Source organism: Agelaius tricolor, unplaced genomic scaffold, assembly GCF_023055355.1.
Source record: "Agelaius tricolor isolate 1412-34295 unplaced genomic scaffold, bAgeTri1.0.p SCAF_18, whole genome shotgun sequence".
In the NCBI taxonomy this organism is placed as follows: Eukaryota; Metazoa; Chordata; class Aves; order Passeriformes; family Icteridae; genus Agelaius; species Agelaius tricolor.
In genome coordinates, this window is record NW_027269278.1 from 9,475,905 (window position 1) to 9,492,619 (window position 16,715).

General features: G+C 41.8%; 1 protein-coding gene across 2 annotated transcripts; it reads right to left on the reverse strand.

The window, feature by feature from the left end:
• Positions 1-1,961: 1,961 nt before the first annotated feature.
• On the reverse strand, positions 1,962-16,710 carry SAR1B (secretion associated Ras related GTPase 1B). Of its 2 annotated transcripts, none has more exons than XM_071443229.1 (7): positions 16,467-16,710; positions 12,005-12,075; positions 9,047-9,166; positions 8,164-8,229; positions 7,539-7,642; positions 7,257-7,388; positions 1,962-5,731 (listed from the first exon to the last, which is right to left on the reverse strand). In XM_071443229.1, the coding sequence occupies exons 2-7, from the start codon at positions 12,057-12,059 to the stop codon at positions 5,615-5,617; spliced, it is 594 nt and encodes a 197-aa protein (XP_071299330.1). In that variant the 5' UTR covers positions 12,060-12,075; positions 16,467-16,710; the 3' UTR covers positions 1,962-5,614. The 2 variants fall into 2 exon arrangements, with proteins under 2 accessions (XP_071299330.1, XP_071299331.1); XM_071443230.1 differs by having other exon boundaries at positions 16,408-16,710.
• Between the last annotated feature and the right edge of the window lie 5 nt (positions 16,711-16,715).

The following is a 16,715-nucleotide window of genomic DNA, read 5'->3' on the forward strand; positions in this document are numbered from 1 at the left end:
GCAGGACTCCTGTGCCTGCACAGACAGGCTGCTCCTTGTCCCAGCCAGCATCTGCCCAGGGCCCTCCTACTCACGCCCTGTGGCAATGGGCTGGATCCCACAAAGCTCCAGCAAAGGACTCAGGGTAGGACCAGCTCCTTCCCCACCACAGCCTCGTACTGTGCAGGTCTGGTACCATCTAATGAGTGCAAAAGCAAAGTCTCCATCACCCATTTCTCTCACATCTTTTTCGTTTTTTTGCAATCTTGAGATTTGCACTTTTTTTATATTTTGCAGAAAGGATGCAAGTCTCAGCCACACATCTGTTTATTTCAGATCTGGAACATACAAAAGAAGAATTATTGTGGTTTTTTTCCTAGATGCTGTCTTTGTCAAGTGCTCTTATGCCCACAAGGTGTCTGAGATATTATTACAGAAACTCACAGCATTTTCCCTCTTACCTGGTAACACACAGGATGCTTTTTTTGCTTTATTTTATGAACCTGCTTCCCTTTCAGTAAACATCTTCCTGCAGCGCAATGTTCTGCAGCAAGTTTAGATTTGCTTTGTACTCCCAGAGAGGTGCAAGCCAAATGACAGTTGACCAGGTCAGCCAAGGACTTCACCAGCCCCATCTCCATGGTGTGCATTTCATAATTTCATGTTTACAGGCACATAAATAGACTCATCCCTCAGTCACATGTGTGAGGATCTGTTACACATTCTTCACTGCAGCCAGACTCACAGCAGCTCAGCTAACTTCAACTACCCACAGAGGAACTTTTTGGGTTTTCTTCATTTCTCACAAAGTAATAATGGCAAACAACATGTGTAAACTTCATACTGCTTCTCTCTTGCATTGTACCTGACAATGGCTCTGAAAACACCAGCAGAATTTCTTCTTTGATAGAGGTTTCTCTTTCTCAGAATTTTTAAGCATCACAGTGTTGGAATAAAGCTCCCCCCAAAACAGTCCAGTGTGCCACTAATTTACACAAGGTTTGTGAGGTATCTCCAGTAGCTTCTGCGTGAGGGAGGCTTCTGTCACCCTGTTACAGACATGGGCAAACAGTGCCCACGTTAGGGAGGCACCACTTCCTTCAGGGCTGCTGTGAGAGCTCTTCTTGTTCAGGCAGAGCCCAAGCATGACCCAATCCCCCCAGCCACCACTGGCACCAGAGGGATAACAAGGACAGGAGCCCTTGCACTCACAAGGATGATGAGGCAACAGTAGCAGATTGAAAGCTCTGAGGCCCTGAAATGAAAGGCATCAAAGGCTCCAAAATATTATTGTAAGATTTCTTACTATGATGCAACATGTGCAGTAAGAAACAGGGTCATAAGAAAAACAAGTGATATATTTTTTAAATTATTATTTTACCATGCTTGCTCATCAAATTTTTAATTGTAATTCAAAAGCAGACAAAAAATAATTTGAAAAATGTAAACTAAGGAGAATGCATGCTTAAGGTTGGGAAACAGTTCTCTAACAGTAGGTTAACACACTCTCCTGTGGGCTACACTCAGTTTGGTAAGTTTGAACCCAGTGGCAGCCCCCATTCCATAGTCCCACCAAGAGGCCAATCCTAGAGCACAGCTGGATTCTAAGGAAGTATCACTCCCCTCTAAGATTATATCCTTCCATCTTATTTTAGAACTGCAACAAAGGAAAGGCAATTTTGTCCACGTTCAAAGAGTTTTCCAGATAGAGGATTTTTTTCCATACACCCATGAACAAAAATTGAGCAAAAGTGAGACAGAACTATTACTATATCCACCCAAGAAAACCCAAGCTCACTCCTAGACCATATACTGGGTACACTTTTTCCTGATTTTGATAATTTCACAAGAACTACCTGTTTAAAACTCTGTAAAATTTCAAGCAAAATTTTATTTTCTATTCCCAATACTTGTGTTTCCAGTATAGGATGGGACAAGAAAATAACAAATGCATCGACAACATGTTAAAGAACACTTTCACCTTTAGCTTTTCTTCTGCAGTTTATTTTATAAATTACAATTTTCAACATTGAGTGCACTCACATTTCAGAACAGAAACACCAGTGCAAAGAGTGGTTTGTCCAAGTGCAAGGAAGTTACACATCCCCACTGACCCCAGTGGATGAAGCTCAAATGTAACTCCTGAGTCCACAACCAACAATAGTGTGACCTAAATGTGAGTATGTTGTAGTCAACAGAAACACTGGACTTTGGTTGGAAACAACCAAATACTTTGACAGGACCAACAAGAGAAGAACAATTTGACCTCCAGCAGACCTGTGAATTCACTGGGATTGGAGATCACCTCCATCATTTTTCTGAACTGACATTATTATAAATAAGTGAATGCCAAATGTTCTATTTGATGCTCAGATCCAATTATCAAAACACAATAAAGCTCCCAGGCATGCAGGTACTGTACTCCAGTGAATGCCACAGGTCACCTTTGGCACATCATAGTCAGAACCTGAACACAGAAATAATCCTGATCTGGCAGAGGATGAATGAGAAAGCTTGGAGAGCTTTCCCATCTCCAATGCCAATAATTGTTGCTGAAAAATGTATTAAACCAAGACTGAAATACAGCAATCACCTCTCAGTTATACAGTACATACTAGACCCCAATTTTAATTACATCCAAGCAAAAGAAATCTTATTCAACCCAGAAATGTTGGTAAATGGGGTCACTGCTGTGAAATACAGGCCACTGTCAGAAGTAGTTAGTAGGATCTTAGAAATCTGCATTCATTTCTCTTAAGGAACTGTTGCAATGTAAAAACAAAATGAGACAATTCATAAATAACATCTTTATTAATGAGTTTTCTTTTTCACATTCTTTAAAGTGATGTTCAATTAAAATCTGCATAGTCAAGAGTGCAAAAAAAAAAATCATAAGTCAGACCCAAATGTGAACACTACCTTTTTTGAAGCAAGACTGGCCACAGTCATAGGAATAAAATAGAAATAAATGGCCAGGGGGATATGGAGGGGGTGGGGATGAGAACCACCAGGAAAATTCTCATCAGTATATTTGTCTATTAATAAAGTCTTCACACAAAGACACACAACACTCATTCACATTCATGTGCACAACAGAATGTAAACTACAGAAGAAAGGTCCTTCCTCTGCTGAATGAAATGAAATAGAGCAAGATTATTTATGTATTTCACTGAGCATTGATCACCTATTCCAACAACATACCCAGCTGGATAACACAAGGTCCAGGTTTCTTCATGCCCTTATTACAATAACATTTCAGCCACCATCCCAGAGCAGGAACCAGGGAACCAAGAGTGTTTCCACAACACTGGGAATTATTCTTAACACACACTTTTAAGCACCATCACCTCCCTTCCTTTTTAATTTTTAATAGGATTACCCCTTTCTTTAGTGCTGTTGTTCACAGTTGGTTGGAAGAGCAGGTGAGGAGGACCCCTCCAAGCCCATGCAATGGCTCAGCCTGTGGAAGTGCAGCACAACATCTCCACTTCCAGCTTCATTTCCATAAGCACAGGCAACACAGCCCCAAATCCCTCACATCAACACCACAATGTGACTCTGCAAGTAGTACTTTTAATATTTACACCATCTAGTGATTTAGCTGTGGCTCTCTGCATTATCACCATCATCAGAAAAAGCTAGAGAAAAAAACCAAGAGGCACATCCCCTACATAATGGCTGTAGGTAGTAAAGACACCCTGTCCACACAGTGGTGAGAGGCCACTTCTTGCCTCCAGTCTGAATTTATGCAGCAGAGACACGACTCCACAGCTGAGCATGAGTTAAAATGCAGAATTCTCTATGTTGGTCATTTGGAAAAGCCCTCCAATGCCCTCACACTGAACTGCACCACACACAAACTGGCTTAATGTTTTGCATGTGATTCTGCAGTAATAAACTTCATTTACAATTTATATTAGTTAGGTTCTGAATTATTCAGATGCACAATCTAGGACTGTGGGGAACTGATCATCAATATTCAATCATACCAGTTCAGGTTTGGGCAAGGAATAAGTCTCATTTATTTGCTTTGTGCCTACAGCCTTTAGATCTGAGATTCAAGCCCAGAGGTCAAAAGAAAGTTATTTGTGAAATCAAACCAGTCAGAAATACATTTGCTGCCATGGATATTGGAAACATAAGGCCTAAAGTATTTTGGAGAAGATATACAACAGGAAGTAAAAGGATTCAGTACAACTTGCAGCAGTTTGTATTTGTACAAGGACAAAACAAACTACACAGTGAAACTCAAACCCATCAGAGTGAAATGGTGACTCCAAGGCTGAAACCCCACGTACTTTTGGCAAATTAGGAGTAAAACTTGCCCAGCACAAGAAAGCACCCACCACAGCTCCCAGCCAGCATCAATAAAATGTGCTGCAGCATCCTTTCTTCAAAGATAACCTGCTTTCTCCTTGGGGAACTAACACTCAAAAGCAGGGAAAAGCAGTCAGAAACTGGAAAGAGGGACTGACTTTTACCCCAGAAATAAGTGCCCTGGGCAGCCAACAGCTGCCACACTGGCCAGATTTCAGGGCAAAACCACTTAAAAGAATCCATCTTGTCCTAAAAGAATCCACTTAAAAGAATCCATCTTGTCCTAAAAATAAAACTGGCCAATGGGTGTGAGCTGGTAAACCTGCAAAAGCAGCAATGGCAACCCCTTCTTTTTCCTGGAAATTTCATGGGCAAGTCTTCCGGTAGACCCAAAAATGAATGAAATTGGAAATGGGATATTTAGTGCAGTGTTAATCTTATTTCTTCAGAAAGAAACTGTATTTCTTGTGTCACATCAGGGGTTTAATTCTAGAGACCAGTAGATTAAGACCACTTTTGTCATTAATTCAAGATTTACTTTGGCACAGCTAATTTAGACTTTTTGTATTTGTGGTAATTATAAGGGCATCACAGTGGATTTTTCCTTTACTATGGAAAATCCTAAAATAAATACAATTTAGTAGTCTGAAAAAACCCATCTTTCTCTAATCTACAATGAAACTACTTTGTGGCCTGCTTGTGTTTCAGGAAAATATCCCACATATTCAGATCAGCCTCACTAGTTAAGACACATTAAAATGAAACATTTCCCATTAAAGATGCCAAAAACTGGATTTAAATTTATTGCATGACGTTGCATAAGAAAGTGTATTATTGAAAACTGTAAGGCATCATGCAATTATCCATCAGCTAATTATTTATTATTCCTTGAAAGATGGTTATATACTCTAAAGTTATAAAACCAGTTTCAAAAAAGTACATAAAAAATTTAACATAAGCATTAAATATTTTTCACATGTTCATCGTTTTCAGCTGTTAAAAAGTGCATTCAAACATACTGTACTGGAAAGTTGCTCTGACCAAAAATGGTGCTGGAGACTCATTAAATTAAAAGCTGCAAAAGGATGTTGCATGGGATTAGAAAGCTCACAGGTTGTGGTATTTAAACTTACAAACTTGCCTGAAATAATTTCGCAATCCTCACACTTACAATTTAGCATCAATGATATAATTAGCTAAAAATGTGTATTTTTAAAATTGAACAGTCAAATGAATTCAAGTTACGTACACTGAGTGATCAAAAAGGAGCAGACAGGGAGCCCCAGGGCAGGGTGTGCTGCTGGGATTTTGGCAGGCTCAGTTGATGTACTGGGCCATCCAGCGGAACCCCTCCCCGTAGCCTTGTCTCTTCAGCACGCTGCACATGAACACCTCCAGGGGCCTGGCATTCAGGTCCTTCAGTGGTGTGCTGCCCTGCAGAGAGACACAGACAGGCCCTTACAGCTCCTTGTGAAACATGCCCTTACAGTTCCCTTATAAACACCATCTATTCCACATGGACATCTGCTTCTATGGAATGCCCCTATTTAACTCCTGTTTGACACTGGGATTTTGGAAAATAAATTAATCTAAAATCATAGAAGGGACCTTAAAGCTAGTCTCATTCCAAACCCCTGCCATGGGCAGGGACACCTCCCACTATCCCAGGTTGCTCCCAGCCCTGTCCAACCTGGCATGAAAACACTTCCAGGAACGGGGCATCTCCAGCTTCTCTGGGCCTGACACCTCCACAGGGAGACCAGAATATGCAACCTTAAACTCAGTAACTTGTGTACAAGAACACCATGCATGTTCTCACGTGCATCCACACTGGACAGGGGATGTGAAACCAGAACAGAACAGCAGACATGCAAAGAGAATTTTAGAGCTTATATTTGGTGTTCAGTCACAGTTCCCTGCTCTGTTTGCGACATTTTTCCAACCAGATAAGAAAAAACATTTGCTACAAATTTTACGTCTGACCAAAGCAAAAGTGCCATGTGTTTGCTTGCCAAGATCAGCACAGTGCAATAAAGCTGCTGTTCAACTGGGGATTCACAGTGGTGTCCATGCTTCATCAAATACTTGTGGTGTAAAGACCAGAAAACAAGAGGGCAAAATGCAACAAACAAGAAAGTAAAGATTTCTTTTTGCCTGACCTAAACTATGATTGGCACTGAACTTAAAGGGGGGCACCTAGGAGTGAATAAGCAAAGAGGAACTGCAAGGCAGGTGCCCTCAGCAGAGCTGGTCAGCTAAGGGAGCTGTGATTGGAAGCCACAGTGGAATGACTCTGTCAGCTGCAGGGAGGTTTCTTCCCAAGGGCCAAGGACATCAAGCACCATTTCTAATGCTCACAAGCAGAGCACTGTATTAACTTTACATTAAAAGGAGCTGAAGTATCACAAAGATCCTTACTAGAAATCTGCCTTGTTGCTACAGATGCCAGTAGGAACTTTTTCCTTCCTGCAACCTACAAACTTAGACTTCTACAATGGTGTAAATCTATCTCTAAGCTTTAGGCAAATATGTTTGGTAGAAAATTATTAGAGCTTGCACTTGAAATGAGAAAGATTCTATTCAGTTTTCTCTCATAATTCACTCTACAACTATAGCCTCTGAAAACTGTTTAAAAATAGTGCATAAGAAAGTTGAAGTACTAAGAATTATTCTAGATACAAGTACATTTTCTCTGAAGAAATGTGGCATTAAATACAACGTAAAAAGTTGTAGTAGACATATGTTTAACACACACACACACACACACACACAAAGAGACTCTGGGATTCATTCTATATACTGTTATTATGTACTAAGTACTTTATAAATTAGAAAAACATTTCTTTTGTATAGCTGGAGCAAACCAGAGTCAACACACAAATAAGGCAAACTAACTGCCCAAGCAAAAAACCTCACCAAAAAAAAAAAAAACCCAAAAAAACCACAAACCAAGCAATACCTTTCCTGTTGTCTGGCCATACAGACCAAACGTCTCTCGTAACCTCTCTTCACTGATGGCTTCAGGTCTGTCAATCTTGTTACCAAGAATTAGGATAGGCACATTAGCAATAGTTTCATCTGTCATTAGTGACTGCAAAGGAATGGAGAAACAAGGACTGATTAATTTAAAATACAGAAGGTCAAATCACTACTACTCATTTGCAGGTGACAGCAGGGGTCTGTTGGGTATTTGAGCTTAGTTCTTAGAAGTTCAAACTTTCAAAAGCTTATTTAAACTTACATCAAGTTCTTCTTTTGATTCAAGCAATCTTTCATGATCTGCACAGTCCACCAAGAACACAACACCATTAATTGCAGGCAGGTAATTTTTCCACACTCTGCGAGCTACAGAGAAAATAAAAATGAAAGGAAATTATCCCCAAATAACAGAGTGATGCACATTGGTAATTAAAAAGCAACAGGTGTGTGTGGGTTTATTAATTTGATTTTTTTAAAAATTCTTAGCTTATGTTGCCAGTCTTTGGAATGCAATTTCATGTTTTACAAAGCTTGAAATAACAGAACAAAATTATAATTCACTCTAATGTTATCATTGTTCTATCCCACATGAATGCTGATGTGTGGAAATGGTTTTTGTTTCCCCAAGAATTATGTCAACAAAGGTAAGTTTGAAGGTAAATGCAAGGAATTCAAAGTACCGAACTCCTCCTCACAGTATTGGTCAAAAGTTTCTCCTCTACTGCAGCTCTTGCTAAATCATATTTGTGATGAATGGTGGAGATGGGCAAAAGAGCAGCCAATGCCACAGAAGAGTTTGGGAAGTCAGTCTCTGCAGCAGGGCCGTGCTTCTGATTGGAAGCAAACTGCAGCCCAGTTCAGTGAGCTGAAGTGAGACATGCTCTTACCTTGAGCGTGTCCACCCAGATCGAAGGTAGTGAAAGTCATGCCAGCAATTGTCAGCTCTTCTGAAGCTGGAAATACACACAATTATGTTCTAGGTCAAGATTATGCAGTGCTTTGGAAAAGCCTGGCCTTCTACCACATAGATTTTACTTTCTTTTGGTTCTTTCCAGTATTTTGTTATTCAAGAAGAACATGAGAGTAATACATTCTCTCAAAATCAAGGGCACATTCGTGTATCACCAAAATGTTATTAACCATTAGGGCATGTGTGAAATGTCTACAATGCTAAGAAGAGCAGAGTATTCCTACATTATTTATCCCTACATGTTACACAAATAACAGTTGGCTCTGACATCTGAATTGCAAAAAAGATTTTGCATTTGGCATTTTATTTTCAATACTGTTCAAGGTTTCTCCTCTTCACATCCTTTCCCAGTTTCTCACCTCCTCACTAGACTTCCCCAATCCACATTTTCAACCTGTGTTGAACTTTTTCTCCTGCAAGGTTACCAGGATAACAATTACACAGCAACCTCTGAGACACAAACACTGATTTTCTAATTATACAGAGAAGCTGTTCCCAAAAATTGCAAGCCCCTATTTCTTGCAGCTTCTATAGTACAAACTCTCTGCTTCATATAGTACAAAACTTCTTCTTGTTCTGCTTGTTATTCACCTCTTAATTTTAAATATAACACTCTGAACTATCCTACACACATTGTTTTTTTAAGATTATTTATGGATTGAACTATCTATGGATTGCAATCCCAAAAATCCCTTTGTATCTCCCCAGTTACACTGGTGGTCTTATAATCAGATCTGGCATAATCAGATCCTACTTTTCTTCAAATGCTTTCTAGCTAAGGAGCAGCACCATGAACTTACTGGGGTGTAACGTGGGGACGTGTTGTCCCAGTCTGTCATCTTTGAGCATGTGCAGCAGTGTCGTTTTTCCAGCATTGTCCAGTCCAAGAAACACTAGTTTGCCTGATTTCTTGTACAGTCCTAGAACAAAAAAAGACCTAGTGATTAATCAGTTCAACAGAGTTCATTTCTAGAGATGATTTTGCTCCTAGGAACGAAGTGTTACAGTCACGGTACAAAATACAGACCAGGCAAACTCCACCACACCTTTATCAGTGCCCTTTATCCACGTTGTACAAATGACATTCCCACTTACCACAAGCCTGCTGCACCAGGTAACATGCAGCTTACAGGATGCTTGGCAGGAGAGGCACAAATTGGTGTGAATGGGTCAATCATGGAGTGCATTCCATTATCTTAGGAAAAGCTTCTGACTGAACAGGACTAAATGCTACCAGTGTAGTTTACTCTGCCCCAGCAAAAGGACAGTTCTGCTCACAGGTGGTGGACAGGTGGGCACAGACCCAGCACTAACAGCAGGTTCTGGATCATGGACCATTCTGAACCTGAACTCTGTTCACCCACCTCCAATTACAGCAAAACACTCATCCAAGACAAAAAAGAAAATTCAGACCTCAATCACAATAATACAGAGAAATTGCATTCAACATCAATAAACATAATTTGTGGATGAATTCCTTAATATTGGTTAACACATTATTTGGACAAAAAGTAACTTTCACCCACACCCCCAGGAAAACAGTTGGCTACATCTTGAATGGCATCATCAGGACACTTCTGACACACTTTGTCCCATGTGACAATGCTTTCCTAACAGGAATAAGAAATTTTATTTTCATTGGTTGTCATCTTTATAAAAATGTCTTCTGACCTTCTTCTCCCCCTCCACTTGTAACCCCAGAAATGCAACAGTTGCTGTGAAGGAGAGGAAAGATTTTTTAAAACACAAACACCATCTTTTCTTAAATTGGAGATTATCGAAGGGCAATTCTCTTACAACTTGTCAACACTGTATCCTCTGCCAGAATTAGTTTTCACTGCTTCAAACTCATTGATATTCAAAGTAAAACATTAAGAAAAATTAAATTTAAAACCAAAAAATCAATTCTGTTCTGTACTGCAAAAAAGCCCCTATTTTCTGTAATGTGCTATGCTCGTGTGTGCTGGGATGTTGAGCCAGCCCTGCTGAGGCTCAGCATTGCAGGGGCAGAGGTGCCTCTGCCCAGCAGACCTTTACACCACTGCTGTTTGCTCACCTCTCCCTCTGCCTTTGAGCTAATCTCAGGGATCACATTCCAGCTGGACATGTTTTGTAACTTGCAGGAATGAATATTCTCTCCTATTCTTCATCTTATTTCATTAATGATCTTTGTTACTCCAGGTCCTGCAGGGTGTCTTCACAGTTCTTTCAAATACAACAACTCTTACTGCCCAAACTCACCTACCCATATATACACTAACTAATAAACTGTGGAGTGGAGGAGAAAGTGTTAATGTTTACAGAGAAAGAAGTGGACAAACATTTTCATATACTAACTTAGATCACAGGAGAGACTCCAGTTCACACTCACCCTATGAGTTAAACACAACTCTACTAACCTATAGAAAAACAATAATATTTTTCCCCCTCTCAGCCTACAGATCCAGGAGTCTTTGCTTCCCAGTCAGATGTTGCTGGTTGCACCACAACATTTCAAGCTTCCCAGGTGTCTTTCAGAGGAACACAAGACTAACAAGCAGGCTACACCAAGACCTGAGTTTTTATACATATATACAAATTAAAGAATGGTTTTGTGCCTCCCAGAAGTATACTTGTGCAAAGATATTCTTCCTAAAGTGATCCCATTAACCTTCTGACAGGACAGCATAGGGAATTGTGGGCAGTTTTCCAAATGTTGTGATCTGCCTTCTTCAACTCTAACTATAACTGAGAATGCAAAGAGAAAGTGTTTCCTTTAGAAAAAGAGGGACATAAAAGAAGGAGCTGCTTCAAGCTCCTCTGTCTTTCAGCAGAATTAGCCTTTGCTTGCACAGGAATGGAAGAGCAGGCCAGTGTGCAGTAATCACTGTGCAGCTAAGGAAGAAGAGATAAGAAAGATTAGTCAACTTAGTTAAAATTTCACTGGCTAACATTTTGATAGCAGGCCAAGGGTCTGACATTCAGTGCAAAACTTTAAACTTTCAACTGATAAAAGGTAGGTGGCACAGCTTGCTATGACTTCTTAGCCTTAAATGCTATTTACCACTTTATTAAAATCCTTTGAACTTGGAAATTTTGTCTTTTACCTATGTGATCTGCAACTTTGGATCCTTTTTTTAGTATCCTAACATTAACTGTATCCTAACGTTAATTTTCCTCATTGTTGTGGGGCTTTTTCACCCTGGACTGATGTGGATTGCAGACTTTTTGAATAGGGAATAATTTTCTGAGGCTCTTGAGAAGATGCCAGTGAAGTTTCACATTAATTTCTGTGGCACAGAACAAAAACTCACAGAACAATGTGCTGCTGAACATGAGAAAGGGTTTCAATATCTGACACTAATTTTTTGCAGACAGTCCCTCCTATTTGGATTCTGAAATGATAGCTTCATGTGCAAAAGAACTGAATTAAAATAACTGATTTCACTTCTTTACAGCAGAGAAAAATCAGGAGAAGATCCATAAAAGCCAAGTGAATTACACCAGCTTAAATGTAGTATGATTAGAAAAGTCTGACCTTTTATGATCATGAAATAAAATGTAATTTTTTTCAGGAAGGGTTAATGTAAGACAGAGTGGAGAACACACTCTGGAAATGTTCAGTATTGATAAGTGAAACTTTTGTTTGAGTTTTACTGAATGTACACCAAATCAAATATTATTATTTACCCAGCAGTCTTATTTGAAGATAACAGAGGTGAGCAGATATTTTACACAAGAATAGCAGAAAGGAAAAGACCCAAACAATAATGACTTACCTAAAAACTGCAATACACTACTGAAACCACTGTAAATCCAATCAAATAGGAACATATCTGAATCTTATAGTCTGAAATAAAGAGAAAACATAATACATTTAAGTTCTGTCAGAACACTCATTAAGCATTGTAAAATATTTATAGGTAACAAAAATAATTTAAAATCCTGTGTTAAAAAAAAAATAGTTTTGGTAAACTGTATCATAGACCAGTTAAACGACAATAGCAAAGATTTTCCCCTCCCTTGGGAAAACTCTACATGGACTGAAGTCTTTCCAAGAAGTAAAAATAATTTTATTCAAAGTACAATTTGTTGAAGGTATGTGATGATCCACTGAATATTTTAAACAGAATTTTTACTTTTCAGCTGGGGAAAGGTGGCTCTTAGAGAGGGTACTAGAGGGATATCAGTGCAGATTTAGGGCTCCAGCCACCCCTGGGAGCTGCTGGGGTTCAAAGTTGAGGCAGTAGGAGGTGAAGAAGTTTTGCAGAGTTGAATCTAGAGAAGTTTGATACCAAATAAATCCTTGTCCACACAGAACCTGTCTGTTTGGCTTGTTATGGAAAACAATTATCTAGCTCAAAGCACTGGAATTACCCTTCAAAGACAGTGACCTCTACTGCCCTGCACAGGCTGCCAAAATTCAAACCTTAAATGCAAAAGTTTTGTTTAAAAAACCCACCAGACCCCCATATTTCCCCACTGAATTCCTTCAGCTTGGATTCAATAACAAGCTGAGCTGAGAGCCCATACTAGGTTCATCGTGCAGCCATGAGTGAATAATTTCCTAGCTTTCATCTTAATTTCCTCATTATCTAAAGTGAGGATAATCATAGAATCATTGAGGTTGGCAAAGACCTCTAAGACCACTGAGCCCAACTAGCCCAGCACCTCTGTGTTCAACACTTAAACCAAGTCCCCAGGGCCACATCCACAGGACTTCTGAGTGCTTCCAGAGGTGGTGAACCCACCACTGCCTTGGGCAGCCTGTGCAGGGCTTGGCCACCCTTTCAGTGAAGAAATTTTTCCTAATACGCAATCTGAATCTTTGCTGGCACAACTTGAAGCTGTTTCCTCTTGTCTTGTCACTTGTCACCTGAGAGAAAACAGCCCTGACCTGGCTACAACCTGGCAGGGAGCTGTAGAGAGTGATGAGGGTTCCCCCTGAGCCTCCTTTCTCCAGGCTGAGCCTCCCCAGCTCCCTCAGCTGCTGCTCCTCATCAAACTTGTGCTCTAAACCCCACTGAAAGCACCAGTTTGACACAGTGAACTGTGAGCATTTTAGTTCTCTTGGAGACTAAAGGGCAACATCCTTAGAAGCCTTTAGCCAGCTAATTCCTACTGGAATACATGACCCCTGCAGACAGTGGGAGTCAGGCTGCCCTGGAAAAACTGGGCTACACTGCTAAACACAGCTGGGAGAGGCATCCACACTGCTACAGGGTCTCACCACACTTGTCCAGAAGCTGCAGGGCTGCCTTGGGGCATCACAAGAGGACTTCAGGGCAGCTCTGAGCCTAGAGCACAGCACACAGGAGTCAAAACACAGGTCTGAACCAGCCCAAAAATCCAGGCATCCATCACAGCAGCTACACTCATGACAGAATTTCTTTGCTATGCAACAACAGGTACATCATACAGAGCTAATGTGGGAAGAGGAGTGGATATTTAAATGACCTTTGCTTGCACTGGAACAAAATCTGTTCAGATGACGAAGCACCAGGTGTGTTGGTTTCACCACAGCTAACCCTTAAACCTTTAACCACGTCTACATGACTCTGAACAACACAGCAGCTGCAACAGGCACAATTTTTAAGAATACCAATGAAATATGCTTGTCAATGCATAAACACCCAGTTACACAATGTCATGACTGAAACTGTTCCTTGCATGGCTAAAAATCAAAGGTCAAGAATAAGCAAACATGGCAGAACACACACGTCAGCAGATTTATTTATTGCTTGAGCAAAATACCGATCGAGAAAAGCCTCTGTGGGGCTTAGGGAAACCATCAACTCAAATAACCTGCAAATCAGGGCAAACAGCGTGATGTAAGAGAAGTGCTCAGATTACTGAGGTGAGAATAACTTCAGTGTTCAGTTGTATTAACCTGTTCCATCTATTACACTTAGGTTTACAAAAAACATCAACCAAAACAATCTTCATGCACTACAGAAAAACTTTAAGGGGTGAGATTCAAACTGTTAATGTGAGAGCAGGATTACTCTCCAAACACACCTGAAGTGGCATTAATACTGGTTCAATTTCCATCACCATAAGAAAAGTGGTGCTGGAAACAGAGCTACCCAAATCCTCCCAGAACAACCTCCATATCAGCTGGCAGCAGTTAAAGGAAAACACTTTCAAAATGGGAAAAAAATGGACAGCTAATTGTAAAGGCACACAGGTAATATTTGAATAGCGATATTAAATCTACTCTTATCACATAGGAAAACTTTATAATTCAGAGCTGTGTCAAATCAAAGCATTGCAAAACCAGAGTGGCTCTGCTCTGGTTTGAGAGTTGTTATGCTGAGAGCAAATTCAGGGAAGAGTTGAGGCTGTTGAATACATACAGACTCAAACTCTCAGGCTCACGTTAAAAACACCACGAAAGTAGAACAATGAAGACTCAGCAATCATTGTTCACAAGCCATGATGGAGATGAAGGTTCTATTTTAATCTTATTTCAAGGGTTGATTTGTAAATAACCCACTGGAAGCAGACAAAAGCTTTGAATGAAAAGCTGTGCTGGACCAAGACAGTCTTTTGATACCAACTGCTTTTACAGACATCACCAACTCACTGTGTCTCCACTGCAAAGATACCAAAGTTAACTTTCTAGTATCACTTCAGTGACACATATCTACCACTGAAAAACGTCCCCCTTCAACCCTGGTCAATGTTATTTCATCAGCAAAGCATCACCCAGTAACTCCTGTGGAGCCAGGTCCACCACTCCACAGACCAAGGACGTGGGTTCACTCACTGAGACTGTGGAAAATGAGGAATTCCCCACAGTGGCTCTGGTAACACCGAGCCAGCCTCCTGAAGGGAAAGCTGCTGACAGCATGGACTAGCAAGCAAACTCACTCACACCTCTTTTATCTTCTGAAAACTAGGAAATTTTTTCCTCCTACACTCAACTTGCTTTTTTTCTTGCTAAAAATTCATCATTTCACTCCCAAACCTTAGGACAGTGCTCACTTCTGAAGACTCTTGAAGTTAAGGTAAGAGACAATATCAGGCTTTTAAAGAGTGTTTTAAATGCCTTTATGGAACAATTAGGAAACAAAAACCAGTGACACCCAAGAGAACAGCTCCTGCATGAACTGGGAACACACTGTGCTACACCTGTGTGGGGACTGTCAGCAAGAGAAGAGGTCTGAGTCCAGCCTGAGAGCACCAAACATCAGTTTCAGCCACAGTTCAGTCTGAAACCACAACCTGCAAGCAACGGCTTAAAGCCTAGTGCCAAGGGTGTATTTTTAGTTTTTCAAGCAAGATGGAAACATGATAACTTGAAAGTTATAATTTCACACATGATCACCATAACATTATAAAATATTACTACAGGCAACAAAACTAAAAATCCCTAGGAAACTCAGTGGATAAACTGAGATCCTACAACACACTTTATTCTTTGATTTGAAACTGCACTTGGATGTTGTATTTTAAGAACTAAGGAAAGGCATAGTTAGAAAATGAGATAAAAGCATAGACTTTCTTAAAGTATTTTAACAATTTTTTGACAGCAACTAATTTTTGACACAGCAGAGTTTGCCTATGAAAACAGCACTACAACACACAAGTTCCTAAGGGCAGCTGGTGCAGCGGTTTAGGCAGCCCTGGCTCACCAAGCCCAGCTGTCAGAGCACATCCTCGCTGCAGGGCTGCTGACCATTCACTGACTTGGGAACAAAACCCTTAAAAGCAGTAACTTCTGAAGACATAACAATACTTCTAACAAGTATTGTCAGGTCCATACAACACGGCAGACGGCTGCCCAGGGAGGCTGCAGGGCATCCGTGGGTTATGGGGCTCCTTAAGGCACCTCACCACCGCAGACCCCGGGAGGCAGCGCTGCTCGGGACCTGCGAACACCGTGACAGCCTCAGGACCGGCGGTGCCGCCAGCGGCCCGAGCAGCCCCAGGGCAGTGCCGGGGGGGAAAGGGAGGAGATAGAAGGGAAAGGAGGGAAGGGAGGGGAGCGGCCGGCCCCGAGCCCCTCACGGCGCGCTGCCCGCGGCCCCGCGCAGGCCGCAGCTCGTCGGGGCGTGCAGGGACCCCCAGCCAGGCCTAGCCGCGGCCCGGAGGCCGCTCCCGGCAGGACACGGGAACGGCCCAGCGTCCTGCGGAGCCAGCCGGGGACAACAGACCCCTCACCGCCCGCCCCGCTCACCCGGTACCGCCGAGGCCGAGGTGCTCCGGGACTCGGGCAGCACCGACACCGACACTCACCCGCGGCTGCGCCCGCTCCGCCCCCCGCCGCTCCTTCCGGCACCGGCAGCCGCGGCTCACACACTCGGCTGGGCTCGTCTGCGTTCGGATGGACTCGGCTCTGTCCGAATAGGCAGGCGTGGTCTCTACTGCGTTGCCTTCGGCTGGGTTCGGCCGGGCTCGCACCGGTTCGGTGTGACTCGGCTGTGTTCGGCTGGGTTCGGTTCGGTTTCGCTCGGCTCCGCCCCTCCGCGTGCCCGCCCAGCCCCG